The sequence below is a fragment of the Centruroides sculpturatus genome, unplaced genomic scaffold (assembly GCF_000671375.1).
Source record: "Centruroides sculpturatus isolate CEXI.00-Female unplaced genomic scaffold, Cexi_2.0 scaffold68, whole genome shotgun sequence".
NCBI lineage: Eukaryota > Metazoa > Arthropoda > Arachnida > Scorpiones > Buthidae > Centruroides > Centruroides sculpturatus.
In genome coordinates, this window is record NW_019384331.1 from 623,784 (window position 1) to 646,245 (window position 22,462).

The following is a 22,462-nucleotide window of genomic DNA, read 5'->3' on the forward strand; positions in this document are numbered from 1 at the left end:
AAATTTTTACATTTCAAAATATTTTAAAAACCAAGACAGTTGTTTAAGTTAAAGTTTCTGGTGCTAAATTGAATTATTTTAGAAATTTGTAATGCTCATATCAACAACTGAATGAGATTAAAAATATAAAAATTGTTGTTTAATAGTTTACATACAAATTTTTAGTGAAAAACACTTTGGAAAGTGGTCTGAAATTTAAAAATAATTCAGATGATTTTTATCTTTATATGATATCAGATAACACAAACCATTTTTTTTAGAACTATAATATGAAAATTTACTTTGGACTTATTCAGCCAAAAGCAAGCATTTTAAATCTTTTATGATGAGATAACACAATGTGACATGAATGAAATATCTCGAAAATTCCAAAGTGAAATAATTTTCAAGATGACTTCTGATGGAGAAATAACCCTTATTTAGGTGTTATAAACAAAGAAAAGCCAGAAAACTTCACATGGCAAGCCGATTGGTCAGAGACAAACCTAGAAGCAATTAGCAAGTGTTCATTGGTTTTTTGTCAAATCAGCAATTGATGAGCATTTTAGATATTATTTATAGATTATAGATACTATTTATATATGTATATAGTATTGTATATCATTTGTTATGTAGTTCTAACATTTGGAAAAATGAAAAAAATCTCAATAATGCTACATTATTTTCTTATATTCTAATCGACCATTTGGACTTTTCTAGTTGAAAAAATTGAGATATGCATTAGATCAGGCACAAAACTGACTTAACACAGCCTCATTTGTGCCATTTGCACTTCATTCTGCTTGGCAATTTGTGTATTATGATATTTGTATAGACTGCTACACATCCTACTCACTACTTTGGTTTTAAGTTTGGTTTTGGAGCAGATTAGTGGTTTTTTTGAACTAAGAAAGGCGAGTGAACAATGCCCAGCAAACATCTATAAAACTGTGTTTAAGTGGAGAGTTATCCACTATGCCAAAGACTGTGCAAATGAATATTTCAGCATAATACTATTTATCTGGTATATTTCATGCTCGTGCATAGGTATAAAATCTTGCTGTTAAAAAAACATTTATAATACTGTAATTTTATACAGGTCCACAGATCCTCTGTACTTGATAATGGAGTCACAAAAATGTGAGCATTGTAAAGCATTAACATAAAAGTAAATGTTTTTAAAAATGCATTTATTACTGCTTGAATGCATTAACTTTTTGTAAGTGAATTTTTGATATAGGGTATAAATTACATTCACAAGCTTTTTTGGGAGGTTTTGACTTCTTGAAAATTGAACATAGTATATTAGAAACACTTCTAACAGACTATAAATTATTTAAAAATTTAAATTTGGAAGAAGTACATACTAATTTCGTTGCATTTTTTGTTTTCTGCTAATGACAGCCAAAATGTACTTTTTTGATTAATAAAAGACTGCTAAAATTCTATATGAAAGAAAGCAAAATTATTATGTTAATGTTAATGGTACTGTGACAATGCAACATCTTGATTATTGTTAGTCAAAATAAGTTTATTTCTTGTATGGACAGTACTATAAGGGATAAATTACATTAAAATCATTGTATCCTTCCAAAAAGGATAAAAATATTGAGGTATCATCTAATATTTTCATTCAAAATTTCTGATAAGATATATTACATATGCCATACACTAACATTTGAGAGCACCACATTTGGCTTGCAATCTGTGCTTTGGCCATCACTGATGAATTATGTATTTTTTTAAAATTGTTTTAGCTCATTACATTCTGACACAAAATCCTTATGGGTCAAAGATTACATAGATTGTGTGTTCCTTAAATATGTTACAAAGGTATGTTAGTGAAAGTATAGATGAGAAATATGGCTGAAGAAATTGTTTTCACAATATTATAGTCTAAGATATATAGTATGCATTTTTCCTATTCAAAATATACATTTAAAACTATTAAGCATCTTTCCAACTATTTAGGTATATCTGTGAAATAATTTGTCTTAACTTACATGTATTGTTTATGCATGCAATCCAAGAATGTAATCTGTAAATTATCCTTTCATTGTATATATTTTACATTATATTGACTGTTGACAATACTATACTGTTGACAAAAGGTCATAGTTTATGAATTTAAAAATATTCTCTTACTCTGCAAGCGGGACATCCACCAACAAATATGACTTGCGTGGGCGGAATAGTTTGCTGATGAACGTAGACTGTGCTGCCATAATTGGGCAAAGCAGATTCAATTACTGTATGATAACCGGGAGGTTGTTGCTGTGGTGGCGGTGGTGGTGGAGGTGGAGCGGAAGACGTGACCGTAAAACCCGGAGCTCCAGTCTGATAACCTATTAAAATTTAATTTATGCAATAAATATTTACATACTTAATTTTCATATATCATATTTTTTATAACTAAGAACCAAATATTAGATATCATAAAAGAAAAAAATTTTCTTAAATAAAGTTCTCTATCTAGTTATAGATTAATGAATGCAATTTATACATAATTTATAAAATAAAGTTCTTGAATAGTTAATAAATTAAATCATTTATTTAAATTTTAAACATTATACAATGAATTTTTAATTGATATCATTTGCTATTAAAAAGATTCTTTAAAATAAAATATTTAATTTATTAGCAAGGACTAAGAAGGTCATTTCCAATAAACAGAAAGTTTTAATACTGAATAATTTTGTTTACAAAACATTCAATACTGAATAATTTTGTTTACAAAACATTCAAATATACATCCACTTTCCTCTCCATTACATACAACTAAAATTTAAGGCATAACATTTTTTAAATTTATACTTGAAATCTCTCATATAATTTACTTAAATATTTTGTATTTCATCAAAAATTTATAAAAGTTTTGACTACTGAAACAGTAAACTAATTTTTAAGGAATTTGGATTTTATTGTTACAAACTAATATTTAATATTTATATGTATAGATTTATTGTTGCACTAATTGTTATATTTGTTTAATTAAATTAGTGATTCACATGTTTTTCTCCTAATAATTGACTTGGTTGTCCAAAAGTAAAAGTACTAGTCATTCAATTTAAGTGAGCTCCAGTAAAGTAGAATTTTGTTAATATTTAAAGAATTTATTAAATGAAATTAAAAAGAAAAGGCATTTTTGTCTTGTGGGCAGTAAATGGCCTTTTAATCATACCCGTTATGGTTTCAGCCAGGTCCAGGCCGAAAATGAAGCAGCAGGCAACAAGAAAGAGCCATCCCTCATTTAATCCCAGATTTAATCCTGAATCTCCCATAGTAGTAGTCTGGTGCCTTGACATCAGATGACAGGCAGTTAATTTGGAGTGTTTCATTATTATACTTATGATAAAAACAACTTAGTGTTTCTAATAATCTGTTTGATTTTATAAAAACTGGCCATTTTTGATCCTCTCAAATTTCAGATTTAAAGATTTTACTGTATTAATTTTTTTCACATTATGAATCTTATATGTGACAAGGAAGTGGACTGTTGCAACCATTTCTTATGATAAATATTTAAATTTTTCCCCTTCCCTGAAAGAATAAGTTTTCTAACAGTTTTCATAAGACAGATTCAGTTTGTGTTATATTTATTAGTAATTATATTTAAATTTAACATAAGCAATAAATTGGATGAATACAACTTAAACAACTAAGATCTTATCTATCCAGTACAATTTATATTTGTATAATTTAAAAAACATTTGTCCTAATGTAATGTAACTGTTTAAAACAAAAAAAAAACTTCACTTACCTTCTCGCGGAGAATAAGGCGGCGGTTTTTCTTCCATAGGTTAATCTGAAACAACAATTAAATTATATAATTTAGTATAAATCAAAAACAAATTGTTTTATGCTTAACAATACAATAGGCCATAAACAAAGTGTAATGATTATCAAACAATTTACAATTATTAATTTCATACTAGAATACAACAATGCATGTTATGTACATCTTAACATTTGAATATTTAATGTGAATCAATATATATGCAGCTTATAATTAATGTTAATCTTTTATAGAACTCCAGAAGGAAAGAGAAACTATACTGGAAATGTTTTTAAATGGTGCTCATAAGACATAGCTAATCAAATATATTTGGAAGATCCGTAAATAAAATATCTGTCCCTAATCAGTATGTCAGATTTACACTTCAAAATTTACATACATTTAGTAGTTTATTTCAATTACTACTTTAAAAACTAAACAAAAAATAAAAATTAAAATTTGTAGTTTCAAATGCCAAAACAAAGCCAAATTCTTTATAAGGCCTCCTGTCAAATTGTTTAGTAATTATTTAGCCTTATATACCAATAAAGAATCTGGCTCTTCATTTGGCATTTGAAATGACTATCGGGTTGGTTGTATTTATTATATAAATTTGTAGGTTTTTCCAACTTCTGTAAAACTTTTAGATAATAATGAATATAATATACTAAATAAACTAAAATGAAAAATTACAAAAAGAATTCATAAAAAAATATCAGAAATATTAACAAAACTTGCAAATTATTTTAATTATTTACTTAATAAATCCTTAATTATTTTCTTTAATTAAAATTTTAATTAAAGAAAATAATTTTTGATAGAATAGTTAATGCGGTTCACTATATTAAAATACTATATGTTCGATCATAGCTTTTAGTGTCTACTAAGCTCTTAAAACTTAAGAAATCTTCAATTTTTCCATATAATATTTTTGCATAAATTAATATTTGTTATACATTTAGGAATAATCTTATAGATTAGTCATACAACTTTACAAACTTATCAATTTCTAGTCTTTCCATCAAATGTAATGCTGTTTTTCACCATTACCTCTAAAAAGTAACATATTGATAATTCTATTTAACACAATTTTATAATAAACTCAAAATTCTATTTCATAGAAAAAATAGTTAATGTCTAAGTAATCTAAAAAAATATATACTGAATTTCCCCCAATCAATCAAGAAATGATTAAGATAAGCTATTGTATTTGAAGCTATGACGCGATGGCGTTAAATTTGTTTTTTGTTGATATAGAAATCCTCGTTACTATAGCAACTTCACTGTTCAGTTCAATATCTAAATGATTTATTAAAAATTTACCTACAGCATTAAATTATTACTTTTTGATTAAAAAATTTGGAGTTAAGGCATTAATAAACAGATTTTTTGTATGCTTTATTAAATAATTATTAACAAGATGCAGTTTTTCATTTGTCACCTGTCATATTACTTTGCATTTAATTTAAACATTTAATAAAATAATATTCTGTTTAATTAATATAAACAAAATTTAAAAGTTAATATTTAATTCAATTGACTATTTTACTTAATTTGATGCCACAAATGAATAAAAAATGGAAAAAAATTATGTAAACACACCTCTGAATTTATCTACGAGTCTCATTAAAGAAAGCTAGATTGGCATTTTAAAACATCACAGTCTAATTTCATCTAAATGACACAAACAACATGAATCAGTATATAAATTATTTCCACTTTATGGCTACAACTTTCACCGTTAAATTTGTCATTAAAATGCAATGTACCATACTTGAAGTTAAAATTTTCTAAGCTTTTTTTCCTCCTACATTTAAATGATAAGTATATAAGAGACAATTTTTATGTATATCTTTTTTTATACAAGCTTAATAATGGAAGATTAATTGCAAAAAACTTCTATATTTGATATTAATCTTGCATAAGATAAAACAATTTTATTAGATAAAAATGGTGAGAAAAAATAAACTTGCCATTCTGAAAACAAAACAAGTAGATTTATGTATTGCATATCGGTTCACCAATTTTATTCGATATATTGATTTCTGATGACAAACTAGCATTAGGAACAGACATTTTGAACAAATGGAAACTTTTTCTTCTTAGTTTTCATTTATAAATTGTGTTCACAAAAATAAAATACTAACAACCAAATTCAAACCCTGTAGAAAGATGCTGATCTTTTTCAAAAATAAATACAATCAACTGATAGCAATTGTAAAATTGCATTTATTTTTTAAACGGCAATATATTGAATTTTTTTTTTCTAATATTTTAAATCTACTGTTTCAAAATGTCCACATTTTAACCATAAGTTCTATTAAATTAATTGTTTAAATAGTCAAAAATTATTCTTTATATTAAACAAACACTATACAAAATTTAACTTATTCATCATAAATAGCAATTTTTCTATTATTTTTTTAAAATGGAATAAGCAATCAAATATAAACTTGGCATATATTTGACCGAGTTAATTTAAATTAATAAATTTAAGTAAAATTTTATTTTTCAGATTTATCATAGACTTATCTACCAGAAAACATTAAAAAATTATGAATAATCATGTTAACTAAGTGAAAGTTACTGAATTTTTATCACAAAATACAATTACAGTAGAGCATCGATTATCCGACTCAATTGGGGACTTGGGTTGGTCGGATAACTGAAAAAATCGGATAATCGAAAAGAATGAAAAAATACATTATTAGTATAGCATATTAGTATATACCATGTAATTAGTATATTAGTATATCGCTATTAACATACTTCATGTTGAATTTTCATTGATGTTAAGCCTAACAAATTTTTTTAAAATAATAATCATAGCTATTGTATCGTTAAAAATTATTTTTAAATTATTTTATTGCTCAGAAAACAAACAACCACTCATCATTAGAAAATTAAATCTCGTTTAAATACTGGCCTCTCATGGTCGAGCCAGTGTTGTCAGCTGAAACACGCAAAAATTTAACAAAAACAAGACATAGCCAAATATTGTAGTGCCACATCACTAGTGGACATTTGAAATTTGCCGACTAGAACGGTCGGTTAACCGATGTGACGGTTAATTGGGGGTCGGATAATCGATGCTCTACTGTATTAGCATTTCAGCAGCTAAGTTATCCAAATTACTTAACATTCCTTAATGATCACTTTTAAATTTCAAATTCTTCCAAATTATTTAAAGATTTTTCACAATAATGGATTTAAATTTTACTTGAAAATTCAGAAAAATGGCAAAGGTGGCTAAGGATATCATTCTAGGGAACAAGATTTTAATCAATTTTCAGTTGATTCAAATATTTTTTAGGCATATTAAAACCTTAATCTTTATAAACTGTAAATATGCAAACAATTTATTTTTAATCTCCATAATTTTTGTGTTTTTGTTATTTTCGGGAAGTGCAACACAATACTAGAAGTATACATGTGTATACAGGTAGACAAAGTATGATAGGTCCCATGCACATGAAAAAATAGATTTAGAAAGTGCAGGGAAGAAAATTTTAAAAAATCTGCTGTTCTATCAAATTTTTTGCATCACAAAACTCTCATTTAATAATTGACTTGCACAAAGATTTTTTTTAATAACTTTTTTGTAAAGATTCACATACAAAAGTTTGAATTAAATTTTAAAGATTATTATTATACTTAATTAAAGCAATTAATAGACAATAAACATTTTTCAGACTGGTAGCAGTTGTATGTCATACAGCTGTTTGATATTTGCATGTGTGTAACCACCTGAATATGTTAATATTCATGTAGTTGTACATGTAAAGTATTGATTATATTGAATTATATAGATATATATTAATAAATTTTCTATATAAAATTATTCAAAACTAATCGTTTACACTTATTGCATTCAGAAGACAAAACATCAGTATAATACATATACACTATCAAATATACCCAACACTATCCAGGATAAATAATCAAAATTTCAATACAATTTTAAATTTTAATGTTTGTCCTTATTTTTCACTTAGGCATGCTGAGCAGCTCTGTTAGTAACTTCATAAAAGAAAATTCTGAGAGCAAACATTTGTTCTTGGGAAAAATAACATGGAAAACACCACAACACATGAAGTATCTTAAGAAAATTATGAATCAGCAAATCCACCAACAGAAACATTGAATAGAGTCAAAAACTAAGCAGGATTTCATTAGTTGGCGAGTACAGTATTGAGAGCAATGTCATGCGTGATATTGTTCGGTTAAACCAATCAGCACATTCCTTAATGTCATCACTTTTTGTTTAACATGTCACACATGTAAATTTTATTTTATTTTCTCTCACTAGATGGCAAAACAACTTTTCAGTTAATTGTGTTAATTTTTTATAACCTGCATTAACTGTAAAGAATCATGCATTTAACAACTACTATAGCAAACTTCCTCATATTCCAATACCAGAACATGAAGCTTCTATAACACTGTTTATAACGGCAGCAACAAATTTAACAGATGAGAAAGAAACTGGAATTCATTTGCCAAAACTAAGCGATCAATGGCTGATGTCTGTTGGTTAATACCAAAGTTGATTCTTTCCGTATTTTAATTGTTTAATTGTTGTCTGTAATTGTTTTCACTGTGGTTTCAACAAATTGTCATTTTTTTTCTTTTGACCTTTGCAACAAAAATCCATTTTTTTTCTCTCAAATAGTGAAAAAAGTAATTCTTAGTAGAGCAATCTAACAAAACAATTTAAAGTGGTCTACTTTAAGAGGCAATAATTACATTTCAAAGAAACATTGAAAGTGGATGGGAATTAATATTAAGATTTTTTAAATACTGTACTTTCAAAATATTCACGCATTATTTGGTTTTACGTCATAAGTGATCAAGTAAATTAGTGCCTTTCACTAGAATATCAGTAATTAAATGATAATGCTGACAGTTTTGGCCAGTGCATATCATTATTTAAATCATATATTCTGAATAATTTAATTGTTTTATTAATTTATTTCCAAAATAGGAAAAATTGAATGAAGTTAATTATGTTGTGTTTTGGGGATTTGGTATATTGTAGGCAGTGACAGAAGATTCATTTGCTAAAATGAGCTACTATTGTCATTTGAAATAAATTTGTGAACTTGTTCAAACTTTTTTACAAAATACAATGAAACAGGTTTGCAAGAAAGTATATAAATAAAACTAAATATTTCCAAAGAAAAGTTGAGAGAAAAGAAGAAATTTGACACCACAAATCCAAACACTAATATGTGTACAAATGACTCACAGAAGAATGATAACCACAAAATGAAAAAATTCCCTTCAGATAGTGAAAAATAAAGTAATTCTTAATACAGCACAAATTCCATAGATTTAAATAATTTTTTAAAAAATTATTTCTACAAGTAAAAATTTTCCTTTTTCCTTAGTCATCACTAAATATCAGTAAATAGATTCTACTGTATTTGTCAATTCTCATAGCTCTACAAAAACTATATTCATCAAAACACACTAATAGTTATTCACAACATACAGCTACAACTTTGCAGCCACTAATGTTAAGTATTTGAAGAAAAGTTGCCAGATTGTATTTAAGTTATATTTATCCAGTTAAAGATTAGACATTTTATCTCTGAATCATACTTTTAAAATTATTAAAAAGAATCAAGATATATCAATAAAAAATTTAAAGTTATAAATTTTATAATAAAGCAATTTTTCTTCTTTAAATCATTAATTCTGATATATATTTAATTTTTTCTTAAATGAATTTTTATTTATTAATAGCCTTTATTTTGATAAAAAAAGTTTTCTATGTATAAATTTTATAGATGATTTCAACTCAAAAAACAATATAAATTAAAATATTCTTTTCAAAATTCCAGACAAAAACCAACACTTCAAAGTTTAATATGAAACATAAAGTAAGTTATTTTTGTAAAGGTAAAAAAAAAATCATAAAATATTTATGCAACCACATTGATAAATTAATACTAATCAATTCCTGCCTGCGTGTTAAAAATCATCTTTACACAAGAATAAAATATTAACAAAAAGATAAGATGAATTTTAAATTCTAAAAAGAGAAAAAGTATATTCAATTACATTATTCTGATATTGTCAATTCTCATAATATAGAATACGAATTATAAAAACTGTGATCTTAATCTGATTTAAAATCAATGAGTCCATTTTTTTATAACTTTAAACTTTTAAAATTGACAGCATTTAAAGACAATAACTTATGCAAAATGTACATTTTAGTTTTTTAAATTCAATTTTTACAAAAAAATTTAAAATATTCTCTCGGTTATTATATTTGGAAAACAAACATCGAAATTAATACATAAAAATATTTTTATTTACTTAAATTCAATTATTGCAGAAGTCTGAAGTAATCATTGTCGGAACAATGATGAATCAATATTATAAAACTTGTCATCAAATTTGATTAAATGAATGTCATTTTTGCAGGCAGGTTGATTTTGGCTTCAAATACTTACTTCAAAATTAATTATATAAATAATTATAACTATGATTTGAAATTCAAATCCAGTCCAAATCAGATAATGGTCTAACAGATTTCAATTTTTGTATTGTTATTTTTTTGGTTTGTTTCTGGTCTACTGATTCAAATATATCTACATATCATAGCATTTGGCTTTCAGTCCTCATGTAATTATAACTGATGTAACTTTAGAGCATAATGCTTAAAAAAAAAAAAAATAGATCCCAAAACAACCACCATAATGAAACTTACTAAATATGCACATGAAGATCAGTAAATGAGATTAAAAATTTTTTTAAATTATGATCCATTTTAAGTTAAGTTCAAGAGAAAATGCTGAGTAGACACGGTAGTGGCTCACTTGGGATTTGATCTTGAGAAAGCAGAGTTAAGTGGATAAAAAAATCTTTTAACGTGAATAAAATTCTCACCTTATGACCACTGATTCATAAGTATTATAGGAACGGAAGATGTAATACAATTCCTAATTAAAACCTGTTTTTATTTGTAAAGATTTTTATAAAATTTTCTAGTGTTTATTTTCCTTGGGGTGCTAAGGCTCTTTGTCCCCCTCTGGGTACACTACCAAGATACAGATTATGTTTTTGACCAATTTGCTTCTGACAGAAGCCAAAAAAAAATGAGAATTTCAAAATAACTAAGACTTTCAATAAGTAATGATATCCTAAAAGTATATAAAAATCTTGTGGTGGAATACATATTAGTAACAGTCAGAGCTGATAATTTAATGATCAACATTTTACATGTGCTCATGACATTCTTCCACTTGTTATAGGATTTTCGTACTCAAATATAAAACTTCATAATCCTGTTCAGTAAAAATGTTTAATACAGCTTAATTTCTTCACCATTTATTATTACACAAATATTCTCCCCTTTAATTACAAAATTAATTGCAAAAAAGCAAAAGTTTTTCAAATATTGTACTCACTACATGCTAAATTAGTGCATGTAAATGATGCATGGCTAATTATTTTAGCTAGTAACAGATGTATCAAAACAATGCTAGTAACAAGAAACCAAACGTTAGTTGAGAATAATTTCCCAATACACTTAAACTAGAGCAAGATAAACTGTTATGTATCTTATGAAGATTATGTATTGTCTTACAAGATATATTTACAAAAACATTTAACTATTTTTGTTATTAATTCAATATTTTTAAGCATTCTCCTCTTCATATTTATGCAGATAGTTTTAAGGTAATCTTTAAGAAAAGCATTATAAAAAAAAGGAAAATGAAAACCACAAGATGAGTTTTAAACACAGAGAACCAAGCTTAAATTTCATCTGACAATAAGTTACTTTATTGAATTATTATTATTGATTTGATACAATTTAATAACTATTTCTGATATATATTTTTAATTAAATTCTTTATTTAAGTTGACATTAATTTGTTTCTAATTAGTTATTTGACAGCTACTCATTTCTTTTAATATTTTTTAACATCAACTTTCATTAAATTCAAAGACATTTAAAGTTTAAATTGAAATGATATTTTAAATTATTTTAATACACTTAGATGTCGCTTTTTTAATATTTCAAATTTATGGTAATCAACAGTGCTGTACATTAACATTTAGACATGTTAATTTGCATATATATTAGCAAATATTTAGGTTTTAATTTGTTCTAATTCAAAACATTTTATCTAACAATAATAATATAAATTAATATTCAAATTTCACAGATAGAAGTTGTTATAGATTTGAATAAGACAGTGTAAATAACAAAATTGTTTTACTAGAATATACCTTTACAACACAACAGCCCGAGTCTCAAAAGACACTCGTGAGGAATAAATCATTCCAAAAATTAAAATTTTTAGAATAATTTATAACCTAAAGGTGCTTGAGAACATTAATACTTAGCAATTTCACTTGATTAAAAGCTTAATTTTCTGTAAATACAACCAGCCCAATAAATAAATCCGGCTGTTCTTTTGTTATTTGAACTGAATTTTCATAAAACTATGTTCTGAATGAAGTTGAGAATTTATATTATTTTTACCATTATTCAAAAGTATTCATATACAATAGCCTAATAAAAAATCTTTTAATATAAAAGTCTAATTATATATGTGAAAAACATTTGCTTGACAATAACAATTCCTTCCTAAACTTTTTACAGTTGTTCAAAAATATCAGTAAAGACATGAACTATGTAATTAAACCTGTTTTATGGACTTTGTAATGTTAGATGCAATTGTTATATTACATGATACAATTACAAAAATAAAAAATTTAGAACAGGGCGCACTATCTTATGATTTTAAAATAATGTCCCTTAGAAATATCAACATCTAAAACCTAATAGTTATATATTAAAACCAAACAATAACCAGATTATATAGGGCTATATTACTATTACTGTTAATAATTAAATGCCAAGTAATTTGGCACTAGAGGTAGATGTTAGGTGCCATCTCTTGCTAATTGTAGCAGTCATATAGCCCAATATAATCCAACAATCATTTGGCTTTAATGTCCCCTTAAAATATAAATCACAATTTATAGCAACCATCAATGATTACTCAAAAATCATCAAATATCAATAAACAAACTAAATAATACACTGTCTTTTCACAGAACATTAAGGAAAAAATTATAAAATAAACTACTAAATATCAAAAGATCATAGCAAGTGATTCTTTCCAGATTATCTGCATTCTGTTTTTTTACTATATCATACTGCACATTATTATTTTCATTAAAAACCTAGCTGAACAATATTTATATATATATAGAATTTATTTCTTCATTATGTTAAATATTTAAAAAATTCCTATATCTGCATAAAATCAGTTTAAAAATTGTTATATTGAGGATTACTTATGCAATCACAGAATCACCTCAAATTTTAATGAATTTCTTTGATGTGAGGTGAGTCTAAAATCCATTTTAATCATTAATTAAAAGTTTTCTCTACGAAATAGAAATATAGTCGTCTTTCTTACCAAAACTCTTAATGAAAAGTCAGTTTTATTGACAATACAATAAAACAGAATAGTTTTAAAATAATAACATTTTTTATTTTAAGGCTGTCAATTTGTTATGAATTTTTAATCTGACAAAATCCACAAATAAAAAATTACTCTTAGAGGATAACAAGTATGGAAATTGGTAATTCATTCATTATGCAAGATACCGTAGTTAAACTGAAAATATGATTTATTTTTTTAAAGTAATTAATAGTTTGACTTCTGTGAAGTTGTATAGCATTAATAGATATATATATTATAGTGTAATAAAGCAAACTATGCTTCATAGAGTTTCACATTTAGAAAAATGTCATTGACTTAACTACTTTATTGAAAATAAAACTATTATAGAAAGGCCAATTTTCTATACAAAAATGAATCAAAATCTTCAATAAACAAATTTAAAATTCTCACAGCAACCATAATCCACAAAATAAAATAGCCCTAAGATATCAGTTAATTAACAGGAGTTATGCAAGAAACAATCAAGAAGCTTCTTGAGAATATACAGATGTATTTGATTTCTCAGATTGCTTCTTTAAATGAAAATATAGTTTATAACTTTATATTATAATGAGTTAATTCAAAGAAAATACTTAAGAACAGAAAAAAAGCTAATATAATTTTAATATATCTTAAAAGCAAATAAGGAATAATTATAATAAGCAATAAATTAGGATGTCAAAAGTCAAGAACAAAAAAAAAGCATGAAAAAACATTTAGATTATAAGGTTTGAGAATTATAACAGCAGACAAGAGAGCACAAAATAGATTAATTCATAATCATTCATAATCACCAACAGCTAATTCAGTTCAATAGAATTTGTATATAATAGAGCTCACATTAAACAGTAATATGATAGTACATTTTTAATGTCTGGTAAGTATACTTTCAATCTAGCACACACTTTTATTAAACAAATGTTTTCAATCTTGTTAAAAGGTCTTCCTTGGTTTAGAATGCTTTGAAGCTTTTTTAAAGTAACAAATAGATAAAGGAATGCATAATGTTGCCGGATAATGACAAAATAATTTACATAAAATCCAAAAGTATTAGAATGCGGCAAATGTTAAAATGTTTGCCGTTCAGTTGACATTTGCAACTTGACAATTTGAAAATTGATATATTATTGTTGTTCATCTTTTAGAATCAATTAAAAGGAAGGTTATGATATGTACTGTACAATTCCTTTATATATTGTTTAAATAAGTAAGAGGTTAAATATCTACACTTATTTAACATTGTTACCGAGATAATCATTATATCAAATTGATTTCATAAGAAGGTTAAGTATCAATGAAATTATCCTCAAAAAGATTATAATTTTAATAATTTCCTACATTATATATCCTTAAATTATTGTTATGCATACAAAATAAAAACAGTAATTTATTTTATTGCTATTACTCTAAAGTAAACAATCATGTCATATTAAATCAAGTTACTTTTACAATCCTTTAGTGACATTTTAAATTGATAATAACTAATGTAACAAACTCCTCACACTACTTTTTAACGATACTTTTTTCATCAATTATCTCAAATTTGTCATTCATTCAATATTTTATTGCTTCTAAATTAAAATTAAATTAACTAAATAAATTAATTAAAATCCTGTATGTGTTACCATTTAACAAAAGAATCAAAAATTCAAATTTAGTGTATAATAGCATGACATCAAAAATATGAAAGAATCCAATGCAATTAATGCTACTTCACGTCAAATACAGACTTCTTTTTTCTTACTCTCAATACTTCCTTTTATTAATTCAACGAATACAATTACTTTTAAAAAACCTTGAAAGAACAATAGCAAAATTTCCTTTAATGAAATAGCTAACAATATAAAGAAACAACCAGTTAGTAACTACTTTGCATTTACATTAAGCTTAAGATATTAGAGTTTCTCACATACCAGTTTTAAAACAGATTTTTTCCCCCTTATCAAAAACACGTTAAGATATGATTTTTCTAATTTTGTTCTCTAACAAAGCAGAATTTATATAGTTTGCTACAGAATTAAATATATACGAATGTATAAAACATAGCATAATGCTATAGCATACATTATTACATTACAACAAAATAAGCAATTCTTACCTAATGGGAAAATACATTGTGGTGTGATTATGAAAGCGATACAAGTCAAAAATGGAAAACATTAAATTTATTTCATAAACTATGCATCAAATTTTACAATTTACATACATATGTCTCTCTCCAAATGAAAAATGACTTCAGCCACTTTCATAATCACCTGAACAATTGCCGTTTATCATAAAAAACAATCCATATTTCAACATGTTCCCAGTTAGAAACATCGGCAGCGCATTATAGCTTCACGGGGCCCAGACAAATTCGAATTAGGGGGTTCCAACGTGCAATATCGACTTCAGACATTTTCTTCGGGAGAATTTTTTGGGGAAACACTTCCATATAAAAGATTTCGGGCCTTCTATCGGTGGGGGCCCCAGGATAATGTGCTGCAAAGAAAAGCACGCGATTCCTGCAAAGTTCTTCATCGAAAAGATCTAATCGAAGCAGATTCATACTAAAATTCGATCTCATTCATCTCATGCATACAGAATGTATACAAAAAACACAAAATTATTATGTAAATGTGCATAACAGCTTAAACACGTGTTTATGTATATTAGGATTGTTATTAAATGAATAAATTAATGGTATATATGTTAATTATGTAAAGTATAATAGGAAATATTCTGTAAAAAAAAAAATTGATTTTTAAATTACCTTCTACTCCAAATAATACAAAATAAAAGTGAAAGCAATGAACCACCTTCACAAAAATCACTCTTGTTTGAAGTTCGTAACGATTACCGATCAGCTGTTTACTTTCTAGACTCGATTTTATCACTGATAAAGGCGTAAGATGCGAATAAAGTTGATGAGAAACGGAGCAAGTCCGTCCATGAAACTTATACAAAACACGAACTATCAAAAAGAAACAGTCACGCGACCAATCCTTTCATCATCACAAGGAAAACTTTGCGCAATATATAACATACGCCTCCTTCTGGATTATAATTACGTTATTACTTTTTTGATTTTTAAATATTATATATTGTCCAGAAATTAATTATTTTTTTTAAGCACTAAAATAAAAATTCATAAAAACTCGAAAAGAAATTTACTCCATCTGCGAAACGTTATAAAAATATTTATCGAGTGGCAACACGAAAGAAATAGCTTTTAGTGTTGCCACTCGATTTTCGCGAGGGATCCGGATTCGTGTCCTATCCGTCACGTATCTCTCATCTGCGTTAATTAACTAAATTTATTGTTTATCGGATCTGCCGTAATGTGATAAATGAAATCTAAAATTTTACTTATTTCGTGCTGGTAGAGTACTATACCTTGTTATAAAAATGCAAAGCAATGCTAAATTGTTCTTTCAGAAAATTATAAAATTTGCGTTTTTTTTGCATGAAAATAATTGAAAACTAATTATCTAAACATCCATTACAGAAATTATTTCTTAATGCAGTGCTAGGGTCATTAGGCTTGAGAACCACACTATCAGAGAGAACGACACCAAAATAACTATAAAATTTTTGTACAAAATTTTGTAAAAACAAAATAAGCATAAATGAATAAATCTAAATACATGTAGACTTTTTTTATACTCTTTCCGCCCTGTGGGCACTAAGAGGGCCTCGAGTCCATTATGGGTTCGGCCAGGCCCACAATGGAGCGACCGGGTGGTGAGGGACGGGGTCCGACATGTAGACTGTGCGTGCGGTGTAAAAAGTTAGTTGATTAATTTAAATGTAATTTTACTGTTTTCTATAGTCCGCGCAACGAAAGAGTAGAGTCAGCCTGAGCTCGAAGAATTTATGTCAGATCAAAGGGATGTGGTTAACGTGTGAATAACGTACGAATTATAGTATGTAATAAAGTTTGTAAGAAAATAAAACAATAAAATTATTTATGATAAAGATGGTTTAAAAACGTTTTAGAAATGTAAAAAACAAAACAGTTGAAAGAGATCAGATCCGTTTCAATTCCCAAAAACGTAGTCACTTGTCTTCTTCCATCCCTTTCATCTAACATAGACCTTCCCAGTTCAGGCTCATTCATGTCTTTTCTTTCGCTGTGCAGACTATAGTTATTTATGTTATTGACATTACTTTCGGGAATAACTATTTTCGAGTAACATTTGCAGTGCCGTAATTAGACAGGTGCAACAGGTGCACCCGCACAGGGTCCACTTGGATGGGGACCCAAAATGCATGTATTTGTTTTATTATTTTCCCAAACCTAATAGGAGTCTAAATGCAAATTCTTGCATGGGTCACAGGAATGGCTAGTTACAGCACTGAACATTTGTAATTTCATTCTTCATCATTAGAAACATATTATTAATAGTTAAGCGTTTAGCCAGAACTTTTTTGGCCGTGGTTAGTAGATTAATAAGGTCCTAAAATTTTTCAAAAAATTTCCTATTTGAAATAACATTTTTACCAAAATCATTTTGCAAAAGTATTTTGATTAATGATCACACAGCAAGTTCTTACTTATTTAAATAGTTGCACTTTAAATATGCTGTTTTGGAAGCGCTCTAATACAATTTTTACAATGGTAATAATTTAAATATTAGTGAAAAAACGTGACAGAGATGGAGTAAGTAGTCAAAAAGGAATTTAAATTGGCGGCATCATATTTAATAGTTATCTCATTACGTGTAATTCTGGAATTTGCAGTTAACAAATGGAAAATATAAAGAAACTGATCAAATAAAATGGTTGAAGCATTACAGTATAATGCTTCAACTATTTCTATACAATTTCTCATTTACTAATGTAAAGTAAAAAATGTGTGCTAAAACATTTGAACATAGATGTGGAAAGAAAAAAATATTCATGGCATTGAGAAATGCAGAGTTAAGAGCTTTAGTTTTAAACCTATTTAGAGTATACGTATGATGGAAGAATTGCAATGAATTGCTACAACGGGATCATATGAGCATTCGTGGAGATATAAACAAATCAATGACGATGTTAGAAAAATAAATTGAATTGTATGTTAGTCCTTGTTGATAAGAATTTCAGTAACATGAAGAGAAACCCTCTACATGAAACGTTTTGAAACGTTAATTCGAGTAAGATATTAAACAAAGAAATTAATTACAGTCTGAATCTTCCATCCAGGAAAGAAAATGAGAAAGTAAATGTTCAAACATATCTGAAAATAGCTTGCAGATAAAATGATAAGCGCAATTATTCAAGGTAATTTCCTTTATTGTTGCGTCCTAAAAAGTGGTTTAAAAACCAAGAATTTATAGCAAAATTGTAAATAAGATATTCGCGTTACAAAAGCTTTCGAAAACAATGATGCTAGGAAGCAAATTGTTTATGATGTAGTAAATGATTTTTTAGAGCTCTTGGTCGCAAAAATTATTTTATGTTAGAGTTTTTTATCCAGTAGTTGAAGTAATTATTAAAACGTTAATTATTCATAAAGTTTCCGTCTAAGTAAAGAACTTTTTTATCTATGGCCCTTTCCGCCTGTGGGCATTATGACCTTTCTTTTCCCATACCCACAATGGGTTCCATACCCCATCGTGCTTTTTGACTTTTTTCCCTCTCCCATGGCCTGGCCGGATGGTAAGGGACAAGATCCGATATATACGGGACAGATTACCCATGAAAAATCCCTGGAGAGTTGCCTCGCCCAGATTCGATCCCGGGTTCTCTAGAGTAATAGACTAACCTTAATTGCCTTTGCCATCTGGCCAGGGATGCCGAGAGATGTCGCTGGGTCTAGGGGAAAAATTACATGGACCCCAAGTAATATTATTTAGAAATTTATTTTCGGTATTTTTGTGAATATATTACTTTTTTAAAAATGAAAAAAAAAATTATTATTACTAAGCATTTTGTATTACAATAATGTTTTAGCAGCTAAAAAAACAGCGCATAAAAAATGTGGAATGATATCTAAGTCCTTGTGAATCCCTGGCCAGGGAATTTACCTCATCATCTCACCCCTCGTCGGCCCCGCATGCTGTCAAGGAAAAACTATCTGCAATCTGTTTATGATTGAATTCTGTTTATCTTTACACCCCGCGATTATATGTATATATGTATATATATATATATATATTATTTATTTATAACATCGCATGCTTAAGACGGCGACTTTTAGCTAACTTTTCACGCATAATTACGCTGCACGTAATTTCCGTTTCTCGAATTTGACTATTCTGAGAAATCCTGTAATGTATCTTCTCTGCACATGCAAAATTTCAATGTCATACGTCGCTTAGTTTATGAGCTATTGTTTTGTTTATAGAACTATATCCTCGATCAGGCTCCCATAAGGAGCCCTGTCATTACACGCATAGCTGACAAACATCCATGACATCGCGACTACTTCTTGTGGCAATCGTGAGAAAGCTCCTTGACGCCATTTTTGATGACAAGCCCGTTATAGGGGCGCGATTTTCTGCTCTAAAAATCGCGCCTCACTAACGAGCTGACCGCAAGGAGTTTACCATGTTTTCTACATATCTAACACCTGAATGGGTACCAGTTTCCCCATAAAGTCCTCCAGGAAGATAGGCATATTCCCATGGGTTGCGATGGTTTATCCCACTAATCCTATAACATATCTTGAGGTATACGAAAGATATTGACAATGAAATAATTATTTTACTATTTATTTGTATTCTGTATTCAACATACGTACTTGTTGTTGTTTCATCGATAAACGAATTTTATAAACTACAGAACACGATGCATATCTTTGGAACAGTCGTTAGCCTTAAATCTCCATGAAAGCGGATGAGTGATATAATAGCGACAACTTCGTCACCAATGAGAATGCGCTCATAAGACTCCATTATGGTAGATTAAGTTGGGATCAAGTATAGAAATCATAGAAGAAACGAAATTAAGATAAAATTAACTTAAAAATTTCGAATTGTATGGATGACCATTGGAAATGTATCGTTCTTCCACCAGAAGGATCCGGATTTGATTCTCGATGGATGTATATTCTGCTATTTGCTTTTGAGCGGTTTCTCTTACAAGTTAGTACTAATGAAGAAAAGGTTAACAAAAATAGAAATTATGGTTTATTAACACCATTAAAACTTCTTTGGACGTATATGTACATTTAATAATAATGTAAAATTTAAGTTAAAATGAGTGAAAGATAAGATAAACAGTATTTATATGTGAATGGTTTTTTTAAGGTGAACTGTGTAAAAAATTATAATACTCGAAATTTCAGCATTAGAAAAATTATTAATAGAATGTATTTTTCCTGCATTGTACACATCTATCATGCTAATTATTGGTTCGTATAGGTCATAATGAATCGACTAGGATAAAGAATATTCATTATAAATTCTTCAAGATAGAATCGATAAGTCAATAACAGGTATTTTTGTCATTACATTTAACATTAATATTGCGTTCGAGGAAAAATGAGATAATTTATTATTAATACTTTCTACATTTCTCAGTATTTTGTAAGAAATATGTATTATAAATTTAGATGTTCGACTTCCAAGATAAATTTTCTTGAGTATGCTAATTATCTAAAAAAAAAAGTTTAAGTTTCTATAGAACTATATTTATTTATTTTATTAAATAATTATATACTTTTAGAATGAATAATTAAAAGAAAATGTTTTCAGTTTTTCAACTGTAAGAATCATCATTGTCTTAGCGAATTCGTCCGTAAATAAAAACTAAATAAATTAATATAAATTTTCTTGAAATTATCCTCAGAAATTATTAATAACTAGGTAGAGAATTTTAGGCAAATGCCTATTTTTTTTTTTTTCCTTAGCATATACATGGCTAAGATTTTGTACTAACTACTACAGTGAACATTTCTTCGATATCAAAAAACTTCTGGCCACTTTAGCGGACAATGCAGTTTGTGTAACTAAAGCCAAGAAAATTTTGAATGACATTTATGTTCAAAACAAGTTGATGTACATCAAGTGTTTCACATTCATTGTAGATACTCTTGCTCTTGAAAGCAGTGGGAAACATATATATGAACAAATTGATCTCAACAGTGCAAACCAGAAACTTTGTGATGCACCAGGCACTGCTGCAAAAAAAGTGAAGAAAGAGTTGAAAGTTCTTCGAAAGAGACTTGGATTAAAGTGCTTGTTTATTGTGGCTGATGTTTTGGCAGGAAAGAAAAGCAAAACTGAAAGTGAATTCCCAGTTCATCTTTTTCCAAGGTTGAACTATTGTCCGTTATCTTCAAGATTAACGGATTATATACTCTTTCTCTGCATATAAATTAATTCTCAGTGACAAAAGTTGCAACAACTTTTCTATTGAAAATTTGGAAAAAGTGCTTGTAATATATTATGAAGCTAACTATGGGAAACAAAGCGAATAAAAAATGTAAAAATAATTTTGTCTACTTTTGTATTTGCATCATTCTGAATACGTGCATTTTTGTTTGGAATACATATGTTAAATAAAAAAAATTCATCGTCCTGATAAGTACGTTAATTATTCATTACGCGAATTTTGACCGCCTATTTTTTGTTTATAAAGCCTAAACGACGCAATTTAAGAGCTTATTTTAAGCGCCTAAAACGCCACTTTTAAGGGCCTATAGGTCCGCTGTCTAGACTAATCACCTTCCTTTTTATTCTTTTTCAATTTCTCGACGTTTAAAGATCTCATTTCAAAAACAAAAAATGAGCAAATATTTATTGACATCGTCACAATGCCGGGTTACAATTTTTAATCGTATTTAATTTAAAATATATGCTCTCCACCTCAAATTAGTGGTGTCTTGCCCCTGTACATCATACTTTTCCTGTTAACAATAGACTGATCCTGAATAGCAGCGGAGTTATAATGGTCACATATCTCCTTTCAGTGGAAAATTTTAAATTAAAATAACATGTCTTCCGATACAAACTGGAAGTTCGTATGTAGTTAATCGTCCCTAGCCTCCTGCCCCAGATTTCCATATCTGGTCTCAGCTTTCGTCTATCTAACTCCGTTCTTGAGATTAAGAAAAGACGGATGGACACGTGGACAACAGTGGGAATTAAGTGTACTTCTTTTTTCAAATTGCAGCCCAAAAAACAGAAACAAAAACTCTGTGCGCGTCTTGTGTCTGTGTGGTGGATGTCTGTTCGTTCGTATTTTGCTTTATATCTTAGGACACCATAACCGAAAATTTTGAAATTTGGCTGAAATACTTCAATTTACGGGCCATTAGTGC

General features: G+C 27.7%; 1 protein-coding gene across 1 annotated transcript; it reads right to left on the reverse strand.

Moving 5' to 3' along the window:
- Positions 1-657: 657 nt before the first annotated feature.
- LOC111630032 (brain protein I3-like) lies at positions 658-16,288 on the reverse strand. The gene is made up of 3 exons (XM_023374038.1): positions 15,983-16,288; positions 3,740-3,784; positions 658-2,324 (listed from the first exon to the last, which is right to left on the reverse strand). Exons 2-3 carry the CDS (start codon positions 3,774-3,776, stop codon positions 2,107-2,109), a joined length of 255 nt encoding a protein of 84 aa, XP_023229806.1. The 5' UTR covers positions 3,777-3,784; positions 15,983-16,288; the 3' UTR covers positions 658-2,106.
- Between the last annotated feature and the right edge of the window lie 6,174 nt (positions 16,289-22,462).